The sequence below is a fragment of the Rhinolophus ferrumequinum genome, chromosome 10 (assembly GCF_004115265.2).
Source record: "Rhinolophus ferrumequinum isolate MPI-CBG mRhiFer1 chromosome 10, mRhiFer1_v1.p, whole genome shotgun sequence".
Lineage (NCBI taxonomy): Eukaryota > Metazoa > Chordata > Mammalia > Chiroptera > Rhinolophidae > Rhinolophus > Rhinolophus ferrumequinum.
Window position 1 is genome coordinate 60,201,371 of NC_046293.1, and position 13,593 is coordinate 60,214,963.

Genomic DNA, 13,593 nt, shown 5'->3' on the forward strand with positions numbered 1-13,593 from the left:
TTACATTAAAAGACTGGGTCTTATAGTAAAATAAAACTATAAATAAAATATTATATTATTCCGGGTCTTATAGTAAAATAAAACCGTATTTCAGGGAAACACGGTAGACAATTAAAATTCTTGCCCTATGGCACTTGCAAATCCAACTGGGAGAAAAATATTAAGTGAATGGTAAGATGTAATGAGTGCTGTGAAGAAAAAGTATAAAAAGTGCTATGGAAATAAGTAACATAGGTACCAAGCCTGGTAGAGAGTAGGTGAGTAATTGAACATATGAAGCTTTTACCTGAAGGATGAAGTGTACAGTTAGTTGGCTGAAATAGGTAGAATAGGAAAAGAATATTCCAGACCAGTGACCCTGAGAAAGGATCAGTCTCTAGAAAATAAGCTCTATAAGGGCAGGGACAAAATTCAGCTTAGCCCTGAACGCCTTTCCCCAGCAGAGTTCCTGGTACATGTTAAGCAGTTAGCGAGTAGTTGCTGAATAAATCAATAAAATGTAGTAGGTGAGGAAAAAGGCAGTCTTTTGCTTTCTTCAAAATAAAATCAGCAAATTATATAACTTTTTATACTTTATGAATCAAAGATGACTTCTAGCTTTCTGGCTTGAGCAGTGAACTGCTTGCTAAGATGGAATACACTATGGGCAGAACGTTTATCGCAAAGGATAGATTATTTCGTTTTGAACACACTTGGATACCTCAGAATGACATATTACAAAATGTTAGTTGAATTCATACATCTTGAGCTCAGAAGTAAGTTTCTGGGCTGAATTTATAAATTTAAATGTCACTGGTTTATGGTTGTTATTGAAGATACGGGAGTGAATAAGATTAACTATGGTGATAGCATAGACTAGGAAGTGAGGGACAGGTACTCTGAAGCTCTGAGAAATCTCAGCATTGAATGGTTGGGCATAAAAAGGTAAGAATATAAAAGAGACTTAAGAACATGAGGCCAGAAAGAAAGTTAGGAATGCATCTGAGAGAGTGTAACACAATAAAAGACAAAAACAAAGCTTCCACATAAACCAAGTAGTCAGTTATGTCAAGTGCTTCAAAGAGATCTGGTAAGATGAATGAAGACCGAAAAGGCCATGTTTGCTTTAGCCACAGAGATCGTGATGAATATAATGAGAATAGTTTGAGTTGAGCTGAGGTGGTTCGAGATGATTGTGGAGGAAACCCAACTGTAATCAGTTGAGTAGTGAGGGGGGAAAAGTGAATAAATAAAACTTCTAAGAATTGTCTGTAACATTCATAAATTAACTGATACATAAAATTATTTAGTGAAGTATGAAAATGAACTTAACTGCGCCTTTAATTTTGGCAGACAAACTAACTAGATAGAGAGTAGAATTTCAAATCACTAAACTCTTAAGATCCCATTTTGGAGGGGAAAGAATTAAAAAGTACATTAAAATGAATATAAACGTCTGGAAGGATATACATTTTGAATTAACAATGGCTAACTAATTTATTTCCAGGAGGTGAGATTATACAAGACTTTCATTTTTATCTTTTTATGTTCCTGCATTTTATTCTTTAATGAATCTCATTTTTTGTCCCCTTTAATTGTTTTTCTTGAATAAATCTTATTTTTTTAAAGATGCATTTAAAAATTGTTGTGATTCTGAGCATATAAACTTCTTTGTGCCTTATTTTTCTCTTTTTATGTGACATTAAAGTATTAGATTGGATGATTTTTATGATTGTGTCTGTTATCTGCCTCAATGAAATTTGGATGATTGAAATAACAATAAATATATGTTTGAGGTTAGACATTAAATGTCAACTTGGCCTTATATTGTCAGTAAAGTAGGACTACTTTGGCTCATACAGGCAGGGAATTAACAGATTAAAGGAGTTCTTCTCTATAATTTAATATATATATCGTCACGGGATATGGAGTACAGCATACAGAATAGAGTCAAAGGAATTGTAACAGACACATATGATGTCCTAGGGACAATAGATTGGGGAGGGGGGTTACCACTTTGTGAGGGGTGAAATATCTATTGCATTGTTTTGTACACCTGAAACTAATAAAAAATAAAATAAAGGAGTTCTGCATAATATACTCTGAGGTTAAGAATTCTTTTCAAGGTTTCCCAGACTTTAAAAAAACTATACTTGTTTGTTACTGTGTTGTTGTTGTTTTATTAGCTTGTTGTGTTCTGTTTAAGCAACCTAAGTAGGACAGAATATTATGTTAATTAATAAATCTATGCATGAATGGAATTGTTATCTTTGCAAAAAAGAATCAGTAAGTTGTATCTTATACTTTATTAATAAAGTTTTGTCTCCTCAGCTGCCTATTTTAAATACTTTATCTGTTTGAATTTGTATAATCTATTTTCTTTCTTCTGTTATTTTTAATTGTTAGTGTCTTACTAAAATTAAAATTCCTAGAGATAAGCATCACTTAATTCCAAAATCATTAAATGTTCCTTTTAAATTTAGATTCTCTTTAAAACTTAGTGAAATATTGATTAGACTTTGGGCTTACACTCTCAAAGAGCAGTACAAATTTCAGAATTGTGTGTGAATGGTAAAATAATAAACTACATAAAACATAATAAAGCTAAATTATTTACACTGATTATTAAGAAGTTTTATTTACCAGGGAGACTGTTTTAGAAGCATTAAGTACAAGCTAAGTTAATTCTTTTTTCTTCTTCTTTTTTTTATTTTTTCAAATAGCACCAGGAATTTAGTTTCCTCCTTAAAGAAAGAGTATGTCCTCTTGTGATAAAGCTCTTTTCTCCAAATATAAAGTTCAGACAAGGTTCCAGCACTTCATCTTCTCCAGCACCAGTTGAAAAACCATATTTTCCTATCTGCATGCGTTTGCTGAGAGTAGTATCTGTTCTGATAAAGCAATTTTACAGTCTTTTGGTAAGTGCTAATTTTCATACATATTTGTGTGTGTAATTGCAGGCAGTGCTTTTTAGAAGATGATGTATTATAGTATTTATCTTTTTCACTTTAGTTAATCAGACTTTCTTTTTATGAGTACGTATAGGTATTCTCCTAGATACTCTAAAGCAGGGATGTCCAAACTGCGGCCCACAATCCATTTTTAATTGGCCTGCAGGAAATTCCAAAAATACATTTAGTTTACTTAAATAAACCAGGTGAGGCAATACGTACTTCACCTCAAGTGAGTGGCCCGGCTCTTTGTGTATTTTACCGCATATGGCTCTTGGTAAAAAATGTTGAAAAAAGTTTGGACACCCCTACACTAAAGGTTCGTTATTTTCTCTCTTGAGTGTTTCTTATGTTTATATAGTATCTTTAATGTATGTTTAGGAGAGTCATAGCCTGTTATCTGAAGGCAGCATAAGCTCTGTAGCTTTGGAATTTAGTTTCTTAGCTAATTATTTATAATTTGATGAAAATTAAAATTATAGAGTTCTTCAATTTATTCTGTTTTCATTTATACTCTTTCATTTATATTAACAGATTAGTGAACACACAATGGGATTTATAGATGATGTAATACAGAATTGTACACCTGAAATCTATGTAACTTTATTAACAATTGTCACCCCAATAAACTTTAATTAAAAAAAAACAGATTAAAGCAAAAAAGTTAAGGATTTGATGAATTATAGGATTAGAAATCAATTTTGATTTCTGGTCCAATATTGTATCTATTTTGCATAAATTTATGGTTGCAGAGTATGTTATGATACCTTGTCATAGTTGTATCAGTATAATGGCTTACTCTTAAACATTCAAATATTTGTCAAAGAAAATGGTGTATTATATTTCTTTTTAATTTTATGTTAAGTCAAATTCATCATTGCATAATCTTGTAGCATATATGCCCTCAATTTTAATTAACAAAAATAATTGGTTGTTTGATCACCTACTGTGAGCAGTCAATGTACTAAATGTTAGAGATAAGCAACATTACAAGCTAAAGGATAGCAAAGATAGTTTTTATCCTAAATTCTATGGAGAGCTTTTTAAAATAAAGTTTTTTCTGTATTTATGATAATTTGTTACAAATTTTCTTTTACTATTCCAAATCCATTTATGCAAAATGCAATTAAAAATAATCTTTATATATACTTATTATAATTATTTCTGGCCACACAAGGTATATGTATAATATACATTGATGTATTTAATGAATTGTTTAGAAATACCTATAGAAAATCAAATAAGATTAACTTATTTGTGTTGCTGTTTAGAGACCCTGTAAGCTATCAGGGTTTGATGCCAAAGGTTTAAGAGTCTTTTGGTATACTGTTAATTGTTGGCCTGGATTAATTATTATTATAATTATTATAATATAATATAATTATTATAATTAATATAATATAAATGAACACTAAGTACGTAAGTTTATAAACTTACTTTAGTTCATAGCTCCATCTTTCTCTTAAAAGGATTAACTTTTTAAAAATTATGATCAGTGTTCCCTGCAACATGTTAGCTATTTGATACAATTTCCAATAATTATATTAAATTAAAAAACTAAGACTTTGTTATCAATTTTGTACAATTAAAATGGATTAACTTTTAGAAACTTTGAAAGGTCAGTAGGCATTTTAAAAATAAATGAAAAGTAGCTTAGTTTCTCTAATGATGGAAAGTTTTTACCTGTCAGCTATTATATTTTCTATATTGTATTTATTTGTAGTCTGTTTCAATCCACAAAAAAACTTTGTAAAAAACAAAAACAAAAAAAAACCCAGAGTGATATCACGAAGATGGTGGAAGCTCCAGGCCCTCCATCCTCCACGGAGACACTCATTTAACAATATACAGATCAGATTGTGTTTGTGAGAATTCAGAAACCAGTTGAGAGATTAAAGCACCCCAGGGAAGGAAGTGCAAGGCCAAGAAGAGGTTCATTAGAGTGCGTGGGAAAGCCTGTTGCACGTACCTGTCATACCTTATCCCACTCCTGGCACGGCATAGCACAGCATGATCAAGAGAAAATTCCCAGTTTATGGCTTCTCCTTCAGCTAGGACAGAAGGGTGAAATGTGCAACGACATTCTAACTTTTTGGGATACTGTTCAAGGGTTTGGTTGTTGTCTCACCTAACTCTTGGAACACTGACAGGAAAGGTGGTAGCCCTCTTGGGATGCCGGAGGGCCTGCTGAAAATAAAGGCAATCCCCCAGTGGCTTGCTATAGCACCAGAGACTGCAATACTTCATAAAGACACTAGGGGGTGCTCCTGAATAGAAATAGGCCAACCTCTTCAGCTGGGAAATTATACACACAAGCCTAGAGGAGACACACCGACAGAAAAGGTTTGAGAGAACCCCAAAATTTCTAGGCAGGTTGATTGGTGAAAATATTTCACTGTACGAAAACTAATACATAAGGAGTAACAGGGTTGGCTGTATTTTCAAATGCCCAAATTTTAACAGAAAATAACAAGGCATACAAGTCAACAGGAAAACGGCCTAATCAAAGGAACAAAATAAATCTTCAGAAACTGACCTGAAAGAAAGGGAATCGATTTAGTTATCTGACAAAGAATTTAAAATAACTATCATAAAGATGCTCAGTGGGTTTAAACAGAACACAGACAACTACATGAAATCAGGAAAATGGTGTCTGAACAAAATGAGAATATCAACAAAGTGGTAGAAACTATATAAAAGAATCAAACAGAAATTCTGAAGCTGAAGAATACAGTAACTGAATTGAAAAATCACTAGAGGGGATCAACAACAGACTCTTACAAGCCCTAGAAAGAATTGGTGGGCCATTTGAAATTATCAACTAAGAGGAGCAAAAAGGAAGAAGAATTAAGAAGCCCTAAGGAACTTAATGGGACATTGTCAAGCAGACCAATATATACATATCTAGGAAATAAGCACTGTGTTTTACTCTTACACTCACAATACCTCTGACACCAGATGTGTGGATTTTTTTCCACACACTGACCAATTCCCTGACAGCTGGGTGTCCTACATTTCAGTTCCGTAAGTAGTGGGTCCCCAAGTAACCCACAACTTCTGTTTAACTTGGTTACAAATTGGAGGTTCCCACAGCACTCTTCTTGGTTTCAGTAATTTGATAGAGTTTTTCACAGAACACAGGAACACATTTTACTTATTACAGGTACTCCCCACTTTCTGAAAGTTTGCATTGTGCCACTTCACTTTTATGAGAGACCTACATTAGTAACTGTTTTCACTAACTGAAAGGAATCTATAGAGAATTTTTGCTTTAATGAAAAGAGTCATTACTGTACTAATGTATGTCTTCTGTAAAAGCAAAATGGGTAATACGAACTATTGAAAAGCGGGGGATTCTATTTGCTTTACACCATTTTGGTGTACAAAGTTTTCTTAGTAATGCTTCACTTCAGATAGTGGAGGAAACATGTGTTGCTAATTTATTACAAAGGATATTTTAAAGGATGCCAATGATGGAGCAGATGAAGAGATACAGAGGATGAAGTCTGGAAGGGTCCTGAGAGCAGAAATTTCTGTCCCCGTGAAGTTGGGGTAGGCCCTCCCCAGAGAATGGAGGGGTGGTCCTAAGAGTACCAAGCTTCTAATCATAGCTTGGTTTTTCTGGTAACCAGCCCCTATACCAGCATCCAGCAAGAATTGCCTCATTAGTTGCCTCAAAAGGTGCTTCTATCACCCAGATAATTCTAAAGGATTTAGGAACTTAGTGTCAGACACTCCTATCACTCAGGAAATTACTAGCATTTTAGGAGATTTGTGTCAGGAACTGGGGTAAACAACCAAATATTAGAATAAAAGATACTCCTAGCATTCCTATATACAGGGGGTTCTGTGTCAAGAACTTGGGTTAGAGATCAGTATATATGGTTCTTATAATTTCACTATGCATTGTGAGAGTTGCAGACGAGGAGAAAAAGGGGCAGAGAGCCTATTTGAAGATGTAATGACTGAAAACTTCCCATATCGAAGAAGAAAACAGATACACAAATTCATGAAACTTAAGGAATTCCAACTAGGATTAATCCAAAGAGACCTATTCTAAAGCACTTTGTAATCAAACTGCCAGAGGAACAGAGTCTTTAAAGCAGCAAAAGAAAAATGAGTCTTCATATACAAGGGAGCTCTTAAAAGATAATCATCAGGTTTCTCAGCAGAAACCTTGCCAGCCAGAAGGGACTGGGGTGATATATTCAAAGGACTGCAAGAAAAATCTGTCAACCATGAATATTGTATCCAGCAAAACTTTCCTTCAAAAAATGAAAGAGAAATTAAGACTTGCCCAGATTTAAAAACAAAACAAAACAGAGAATTATTAGGCCAAATATATATCACCTCCCTACTTATTCCCTAAATATTATCAGAGTTGTCTTAGGAGGGCTTCTTCTCTTTCCCTCTTTAAAATGTTGTTTTCACTAATTAAGATAAGGCTATTGGAAGAGAAGACATTTGTCCTTTTCCTTTTTATATTCAGTAGTCAGTCACGGCAAGCCAAGTTTTTCTTCTCCACAGTAATGCAGCGTGTTTACATATTCATTATAAGAAATGCAGAATTTATATTTTGTTTCTATTTCCAAACTAAGAATTACCAACTTACTTATCTTTTGTTTTTATAAAGCTTGCTGCTGAATTGTTGAAATTCATATGTTGAAGCTCTAACCCCCAATATGATGGTATTTGGAGATGGGATCTTTGGGAGATAATCAAGTTTAGATGAGGTCATGAGGAAGGGCCCTCATGATGATGTTAGTGACCTTATAAGAAGAGACACTAGAGAGCTTGCTTGCTGGCTCTTTCTCTGCCATGTGAGAACACAGGGATAGGGCATCCGTCTGCAAATCAGGAAGAGGGCTCTTACCAGAACCCAGCTATGCTGGCACTCTGATCTTGGGCTTCAAGCCTCTAGAACTGATAAATAAATTTCTGTTTTCTAAGCCACCCAGTCTGTGCTATTTTTGTTTGTTTGTTTATGGCAACCCTAGCAGACTAAGGCACTTCATTTCTGTCCACCAGTTCTCTTATTGAGCAGTTCATTTAGTGACTTTTTCAGAGATACAGATACTTTATTCCTTAGTAATTTCAGTTTTGGATGAAATTGCTGTTATTGAGTGCATATATTTTATTTGGACACTGCAAAGTGCTTTGGATATCTTAATTCATTTAGACTTCACTACGACCCTATATAGAAGGCATTTGTATTTTTATTTTATAGCTGAAAAAATGAGACTCAGGATATTTATGTAATTTGCCTGAGATTATACAGTTTATAAGCTTTAGAACTGGGATGTTAATTCTTTTAGACCCCCAAACCAGGCTCTTATCCCTACTGCATCTTACTACACTGTTTTCTTATTTCTCATTTCTTCCCCTCTCCAAGTCTGCCAGTGCCTATTTCTTGTACTGCTTCTGTATTATTCTCCGTATTTTGACCTTAGTCTCCTTGATTTGGGGGGCATAAAAAGTGGGGAGAAAACAGCACAACCAGCCACAGTAGAGATTGAATATTGCTGTTTCAAGGACAAGAAAGGCATACTTCTGTACTTCACTCATCAATTGGGTGTGATAACCCACTAGTAAAACCTCTCTTCACAATAAGGCAGCTCTAGGACTGTGTTTGCAAAGATGAATTGTTCAGATGTATATGATATTATTTACTCAGTATTATAATTTGTTATATTGGGACTTATTAATATGGGAAAGTTCAGACATCCTAGTTCCTCCAATGGCAAAAGTTAGAGATATGGTAGTTGTGAGGTGAGATATGTGATTGATGTAGAATGCTTCCCTCTTACTTATTTGTGTCTTCTTCATTTAAGCTTGGTTTAAAGATTATCTTTTAGAAGACATACTACTGTAGTAATTCTTACTTTTTAGTCATAGGACTCCTTTGCACTCTTAACAAATATTGATGAGCTTTTGTTTATGTGGATTATTTCTACATTATTTACTGTGTTAAAAATTATCTGAGGTGATACGAAAACCCGTTACCATAAAAATTTATTTTTATGAAAAATACCTATATTTGCTAAAGAAAAAATTTCATTGTTTTATACCTTTTTTGTAAATCTCTGTAATGTCTGACTTAATAGAAGGTAGCTGGATTCTCATACTGAATCTCATATCTGGATTCAGTAGCTGGCACTCTATTTTCATTCTTTTGTTTGAGTCAAAGCATATGAAGAAAATCTGACCTCACAAAGATACGTAGTTGGAAAAGGCAGAATTATTCTAATGGCCTTTTCAGGTAATAGTGGATATTATTCTTTGATATCCAAACTGGAACAGTGACACTTTCATAAAGTGTATAATCTGAAACCGTATTAGTGACATTTTCCTACTCTGTTAGATTAAAATTCATTGATTCATCTTGTTTCTATTGTATATTTTACCCAAGTGTGATTTTGTAACGTTGCTTATTTTAGTTGTGCAGATATTCCAAATGTTAACACTTTATACAGTTCCAAAAAACACACATGTTAATATCACCAACCATTTATCAGAAGTCTTGTGTTATTAAGAAGCTGTCAGGGTGGTCTGGCAAATACACATTTTCCAAAATTCTGATTTTTGTTTGAAAGCTTGAATTTTATCATTGGCAATAAATACTCTCAGTTTCCCATACAGGCTTACTTTGTTCATTTTTGAGACGATGTCTGTAATACACACAAATCTAAGTAGTTATAGTTGGCTATTTGCTCCTTCGGTTAAAATGGTGTTCCACAGGGGAAAAAACTGACTAAGTCACTTCCCAACTGTGCTTTTCCTCCAGATAATCATTGTACTTTGAGACACAGCAAAAGTTCTGTGGGAAGTGCATGTACTTCCCATTTTGTCGCACAGAAAAATAGGCACTTACGGATCAGATTTAATAAAATCAATCATTTTTATTTTATTTTTTATTTCAATTTTATTTTTGTTACGGTTCTTAAGTAAAACAGACTTTTAAAAAACTTGTGTGTTATGGTCAAGAATACAGTGACAGTAGTAGTACAATTTGGTGTTACCGTATTGGTTCTTGCTAACGCATCACTTGTTTTACCCACCATTGTTTTGCATCATCAATAAATGTCAACACATTGAAAATGGCAAGTAATATCTTATTATTATTATGAAAATAATTGTGACCTCACAGATCCCCTAAAATGGTCTCAGAGACCCCCAGGGGTCCAAGAACCACACTTTGGGAACCACTGCATTGGAGAATCAGTGTTCTTCCCCCAATATTCACCAGCTTATCTTGTTCTATCAAGTAGCTCAGGAGTGAAGGTAATAAATCGTTATAGGTTAGTTCTGTTAATATGTATATGTAGAGTGACTATGGGAAATTACAATACCACAGGCATTTAGGTAAAAATTTAATATAGCTAGTACACTAATATCCTTTCCCCTTTCTATGATCTGAGCTTGGTTCTCCTCTGTCATCTGAATCAGTTAGGCTCCATGCCCAGATATCTTTTTAAGAAACATATCTTTCAGGAATCCGTGAAACTTGATGTGGCTATACATCTCTTCTCTGCCTTTGCTTTAACTGCTTTTAAAAAGGAACAAATGGGGCTATAAACTGATTGTCCAACCTAATTTTCTACTTCACATACATTTCTCTAACAGAGGATCTTATCACCAGTAAATCCATAACTACTGCATTTATATATTCTTGCAGACTTTGTTCTTTGTCTCCTAAGCCAACAGTTATCTAATGTACATGATTCCTTATTAGACATCTGTTAGCATTTCCATCAAGATGACTTGGATTCATTTAAAGCATCATTTATCTCTTGACTATTATGCAGTACCAAAGAACTACAGGAATTCAGAAGCATTCATCACCCTTCTTTCTAGTATAATGGAGTTCATGAAGTATCTTTGTACCACAAGAACTGGACTTTAGCCATGGATACTAATCTTGATACCTGTTTTCCTATGAGTGTATCCTCCTGGAGGAAAGGCTTAACAGATTCACTGTAGGCACCTTCCATTGAAGCCCTTGAAAACAAGTCACTGTCCTCAACACTAGTTCTCTGATCAGACTGTCACACTTGGCAAGGAGGGAGGAAGGGAGAGTAAAGTTCCAGCCCTGAGGGGAGAGGCTCTTTTACCCAAATCGCAATATTTTAGTGGCCATAGTATGAATTGCATGATTGTTTGATTTGTACTGTAGTCACTCTCACAGGATATAACCTTCAAGGCAAGTTTTTTTAACACTAGTAATTCCTTTGGCTGTATTATACATGTTCTTGATGTTTCTGAGAGCCTTTATTTTCTGGCCTCAAAACCTAACTGCTGAGCCTTCGATTCTACTACCACGTTTATATTCCACTTTCACTCTAAAGCAGTAAGTGCACCTTTTGAAGGACCTTCTAATGTTAAAACTCTTCAATAGATAACAACTATTGCCCAGTGAGTCACTAGACTGATTCCTTTTCAGTTCTGTACTAAAAGGGGGTCATTTTGTTTAGAAAAAGTAATAATGCACTCTGTATTTGCATATCACTTTGTCTTAATTAGGGGCATTTTTATTACATTTTTCTCACTTGATTTCTCAGGAAGGGGTAGATCTGCTATAAGAAAATTACCTAGCTTGTCATCCACAAAGTTGGTAGATGAAGAAGCTGAGCCATCTGACTTCTGATCTAGTGCTTTTCAACATCATTTAGGACAGTAACAAAACTCTGCCTTATGACTTCCCCAATCTAAGGATAAAGTTGTTTTATTCCTCCAACGTTATCCTCATGATTATGTCCTACTTTTAAGCCTCCAGTTAAAAATGCTGAAAGGCATTAGAAAATACCTTAGAAAGATATTGGGCTAAACTCCTGAGGGCTACTATATTCCCCCAAACTCTTGCCCCACGTTATGCTCACTCATTTCAGGGCACCCCAGCTGAAAGTCCAATAACCTGCTACACCTGAAGTAGAAGGAAGACTCAGTTTGGCCTAGGGATCACGTCAGGTTAATTTTTAACTCCTAGAGGTCTTGCTGTGTCCTCAACAAATATGTAACAAACAGTCCATTAACCTCTGAATAAACTGGTTACTTTTTCTTCATTCAATCATCAAACATTTAATGAATAATGTTGAAAATGAGCTTTACACATTTTTTATTTATAAAGAGCTTGCAGAGGAGATGGTTTATATTAATAACAAAGGTAATGATAACTAACATTTAATAAAGCAAAGCTACCAAGCCTTGTTCTAGATAACACACACACACACACACGGTGCCAAAAAAATGTATACACATTTTAAGAAAGGAAAAAACTATTAAAATTATGCTGATGGTAACCACTTTGAGCACCTCTTGTAATTGCAGTAGTCAAACATGACTTGTATTCATCTTTTGTTACCGGTATATTGAGTATTACAATTTTGATACAGTTTTTTCCTTTCTTAAAATGTGTTTAAGCTTTTTGGGCACCCTCTGTGTATGTATGTGCATATACATATACATATACATATATATACATATACATATTTTATACCGGTCAACTGCTACAGGTTCCTTCTTGTTTTGTTAATATAAAACATATGCTAAACATCTCTTGGCTTGGACTGTTTTTTCTTAAGCAGCAAAAGAACACGTGGAAAAACTGTTGTGGTATTACTGAAGGGTAGAGCATACGTTCTATTAGCAATTTATGCTGCCAGCCAGGAATGGGGATGGCGTAATGGTGCATAGTGCTTTCTAAAGAATAAGGATAGAAGGTGAACCATATTACTAGATCACTAGTGTGAGTTTTCAAGAATGTATTTAGAGAGAAACTGATTGTTTTTACTGTTAGATTTTCCAATATAACTTTTCCCTTCTTTTTCTCTATTCCTCGTTAAGAATTTTAATTTATTTAAAATTAAAAGATTTTAGTGGTTTGTCCATAGGACGAAGAACAAGAATGCAATTTACAATTCTTAGATTTAAAGAAGTGTTATTTAAAAATCTTATGCTTTTTAGGTAACTGAATGTGAGATATTTCTGTCACTTCTGGTGAAATTTCTGGATGCAGATAAACCGCAGTGGCTACGAGCTGTTGCAGTAGAATCAATACATAGACTCTGTGTACAGCCTCAGCTATTAAGGTAAGTCTCAGCAATATTATGTTAAATGGATAGGTTAATATTTGGTTAGGCTAATAGGAAGAGTTTAAGTATTTATTTCCAAATATTAGTGACTTCTAAACAAACAAATAAAAAATGTGTATTTTATGTATACGAAGGGGTAAGGGTGTGGGTATGGAAAAGAACTGGGAGGTGGGCAAAAAATATAGTTAGAACTTGACATCAATCAAGTTTACTGAGCTAATATGGCCAAGATAATTTTTCTTTAGAGCACTGACATCAGTCTGAATCTGTGTCCTAAATTAGGAAAATCACTCAGATGTGATGAAGTTTTAAGTATAACACTGAGACTGGTTTATCAACACTACTTGCTATTAAAAAAAAAAGTCTGAAAATTTTAACATATTCAAATGTTTTCTCCCGAAACATTTAAAATTATTTTACAGGTCATTTTGTCAGTCCTATGATATGAAACAACATTCTACCAAGGTTTTTCGTGATATTGTGAATGCATTGGGATCTTTTATCCAGTCATTGTTTCTTGTCCCTCCTACTGGAAATCCTGCTACAACAAACCAAGCTGGTAAAGGCTTATGCAT

General features: G+C 34.2%; 1 protein-coding gene across 5 annotated transcripts in view; it reads left to right on the forward strand.

Annotated features, from left to right (window-relative positions):
• Window positions 1-13,593, forward strand: part of MON2 (MON2 homolog, regulator of endosome-to-Golgi trafficking) — a 102,161-nt gene that overhangs the window by 30,150 nt on the left and 58,418 nt on the right. For all 5 annotated transcript variants that reach the window (XM_033116765.1, XM_033116767.1, XM_033116768.1 and 2 more), the window contains 3 exons: window positions 2,703-2,897; window positions 12,891-13,015; window positions 13,441-13,577. In XM_033116765.1, the coding sequence (XP_032972656.1) occupies window positions 2,703-2,897; window positions 12,891-13,015; window positions 13,441-13,577 (457 nt within the window). The remainder of the gene's footprint in view (window positions 1-2,702; window positions 2,898-12,890; window positions 13,016-13,440; window positions 13,578-13,593) is intronic.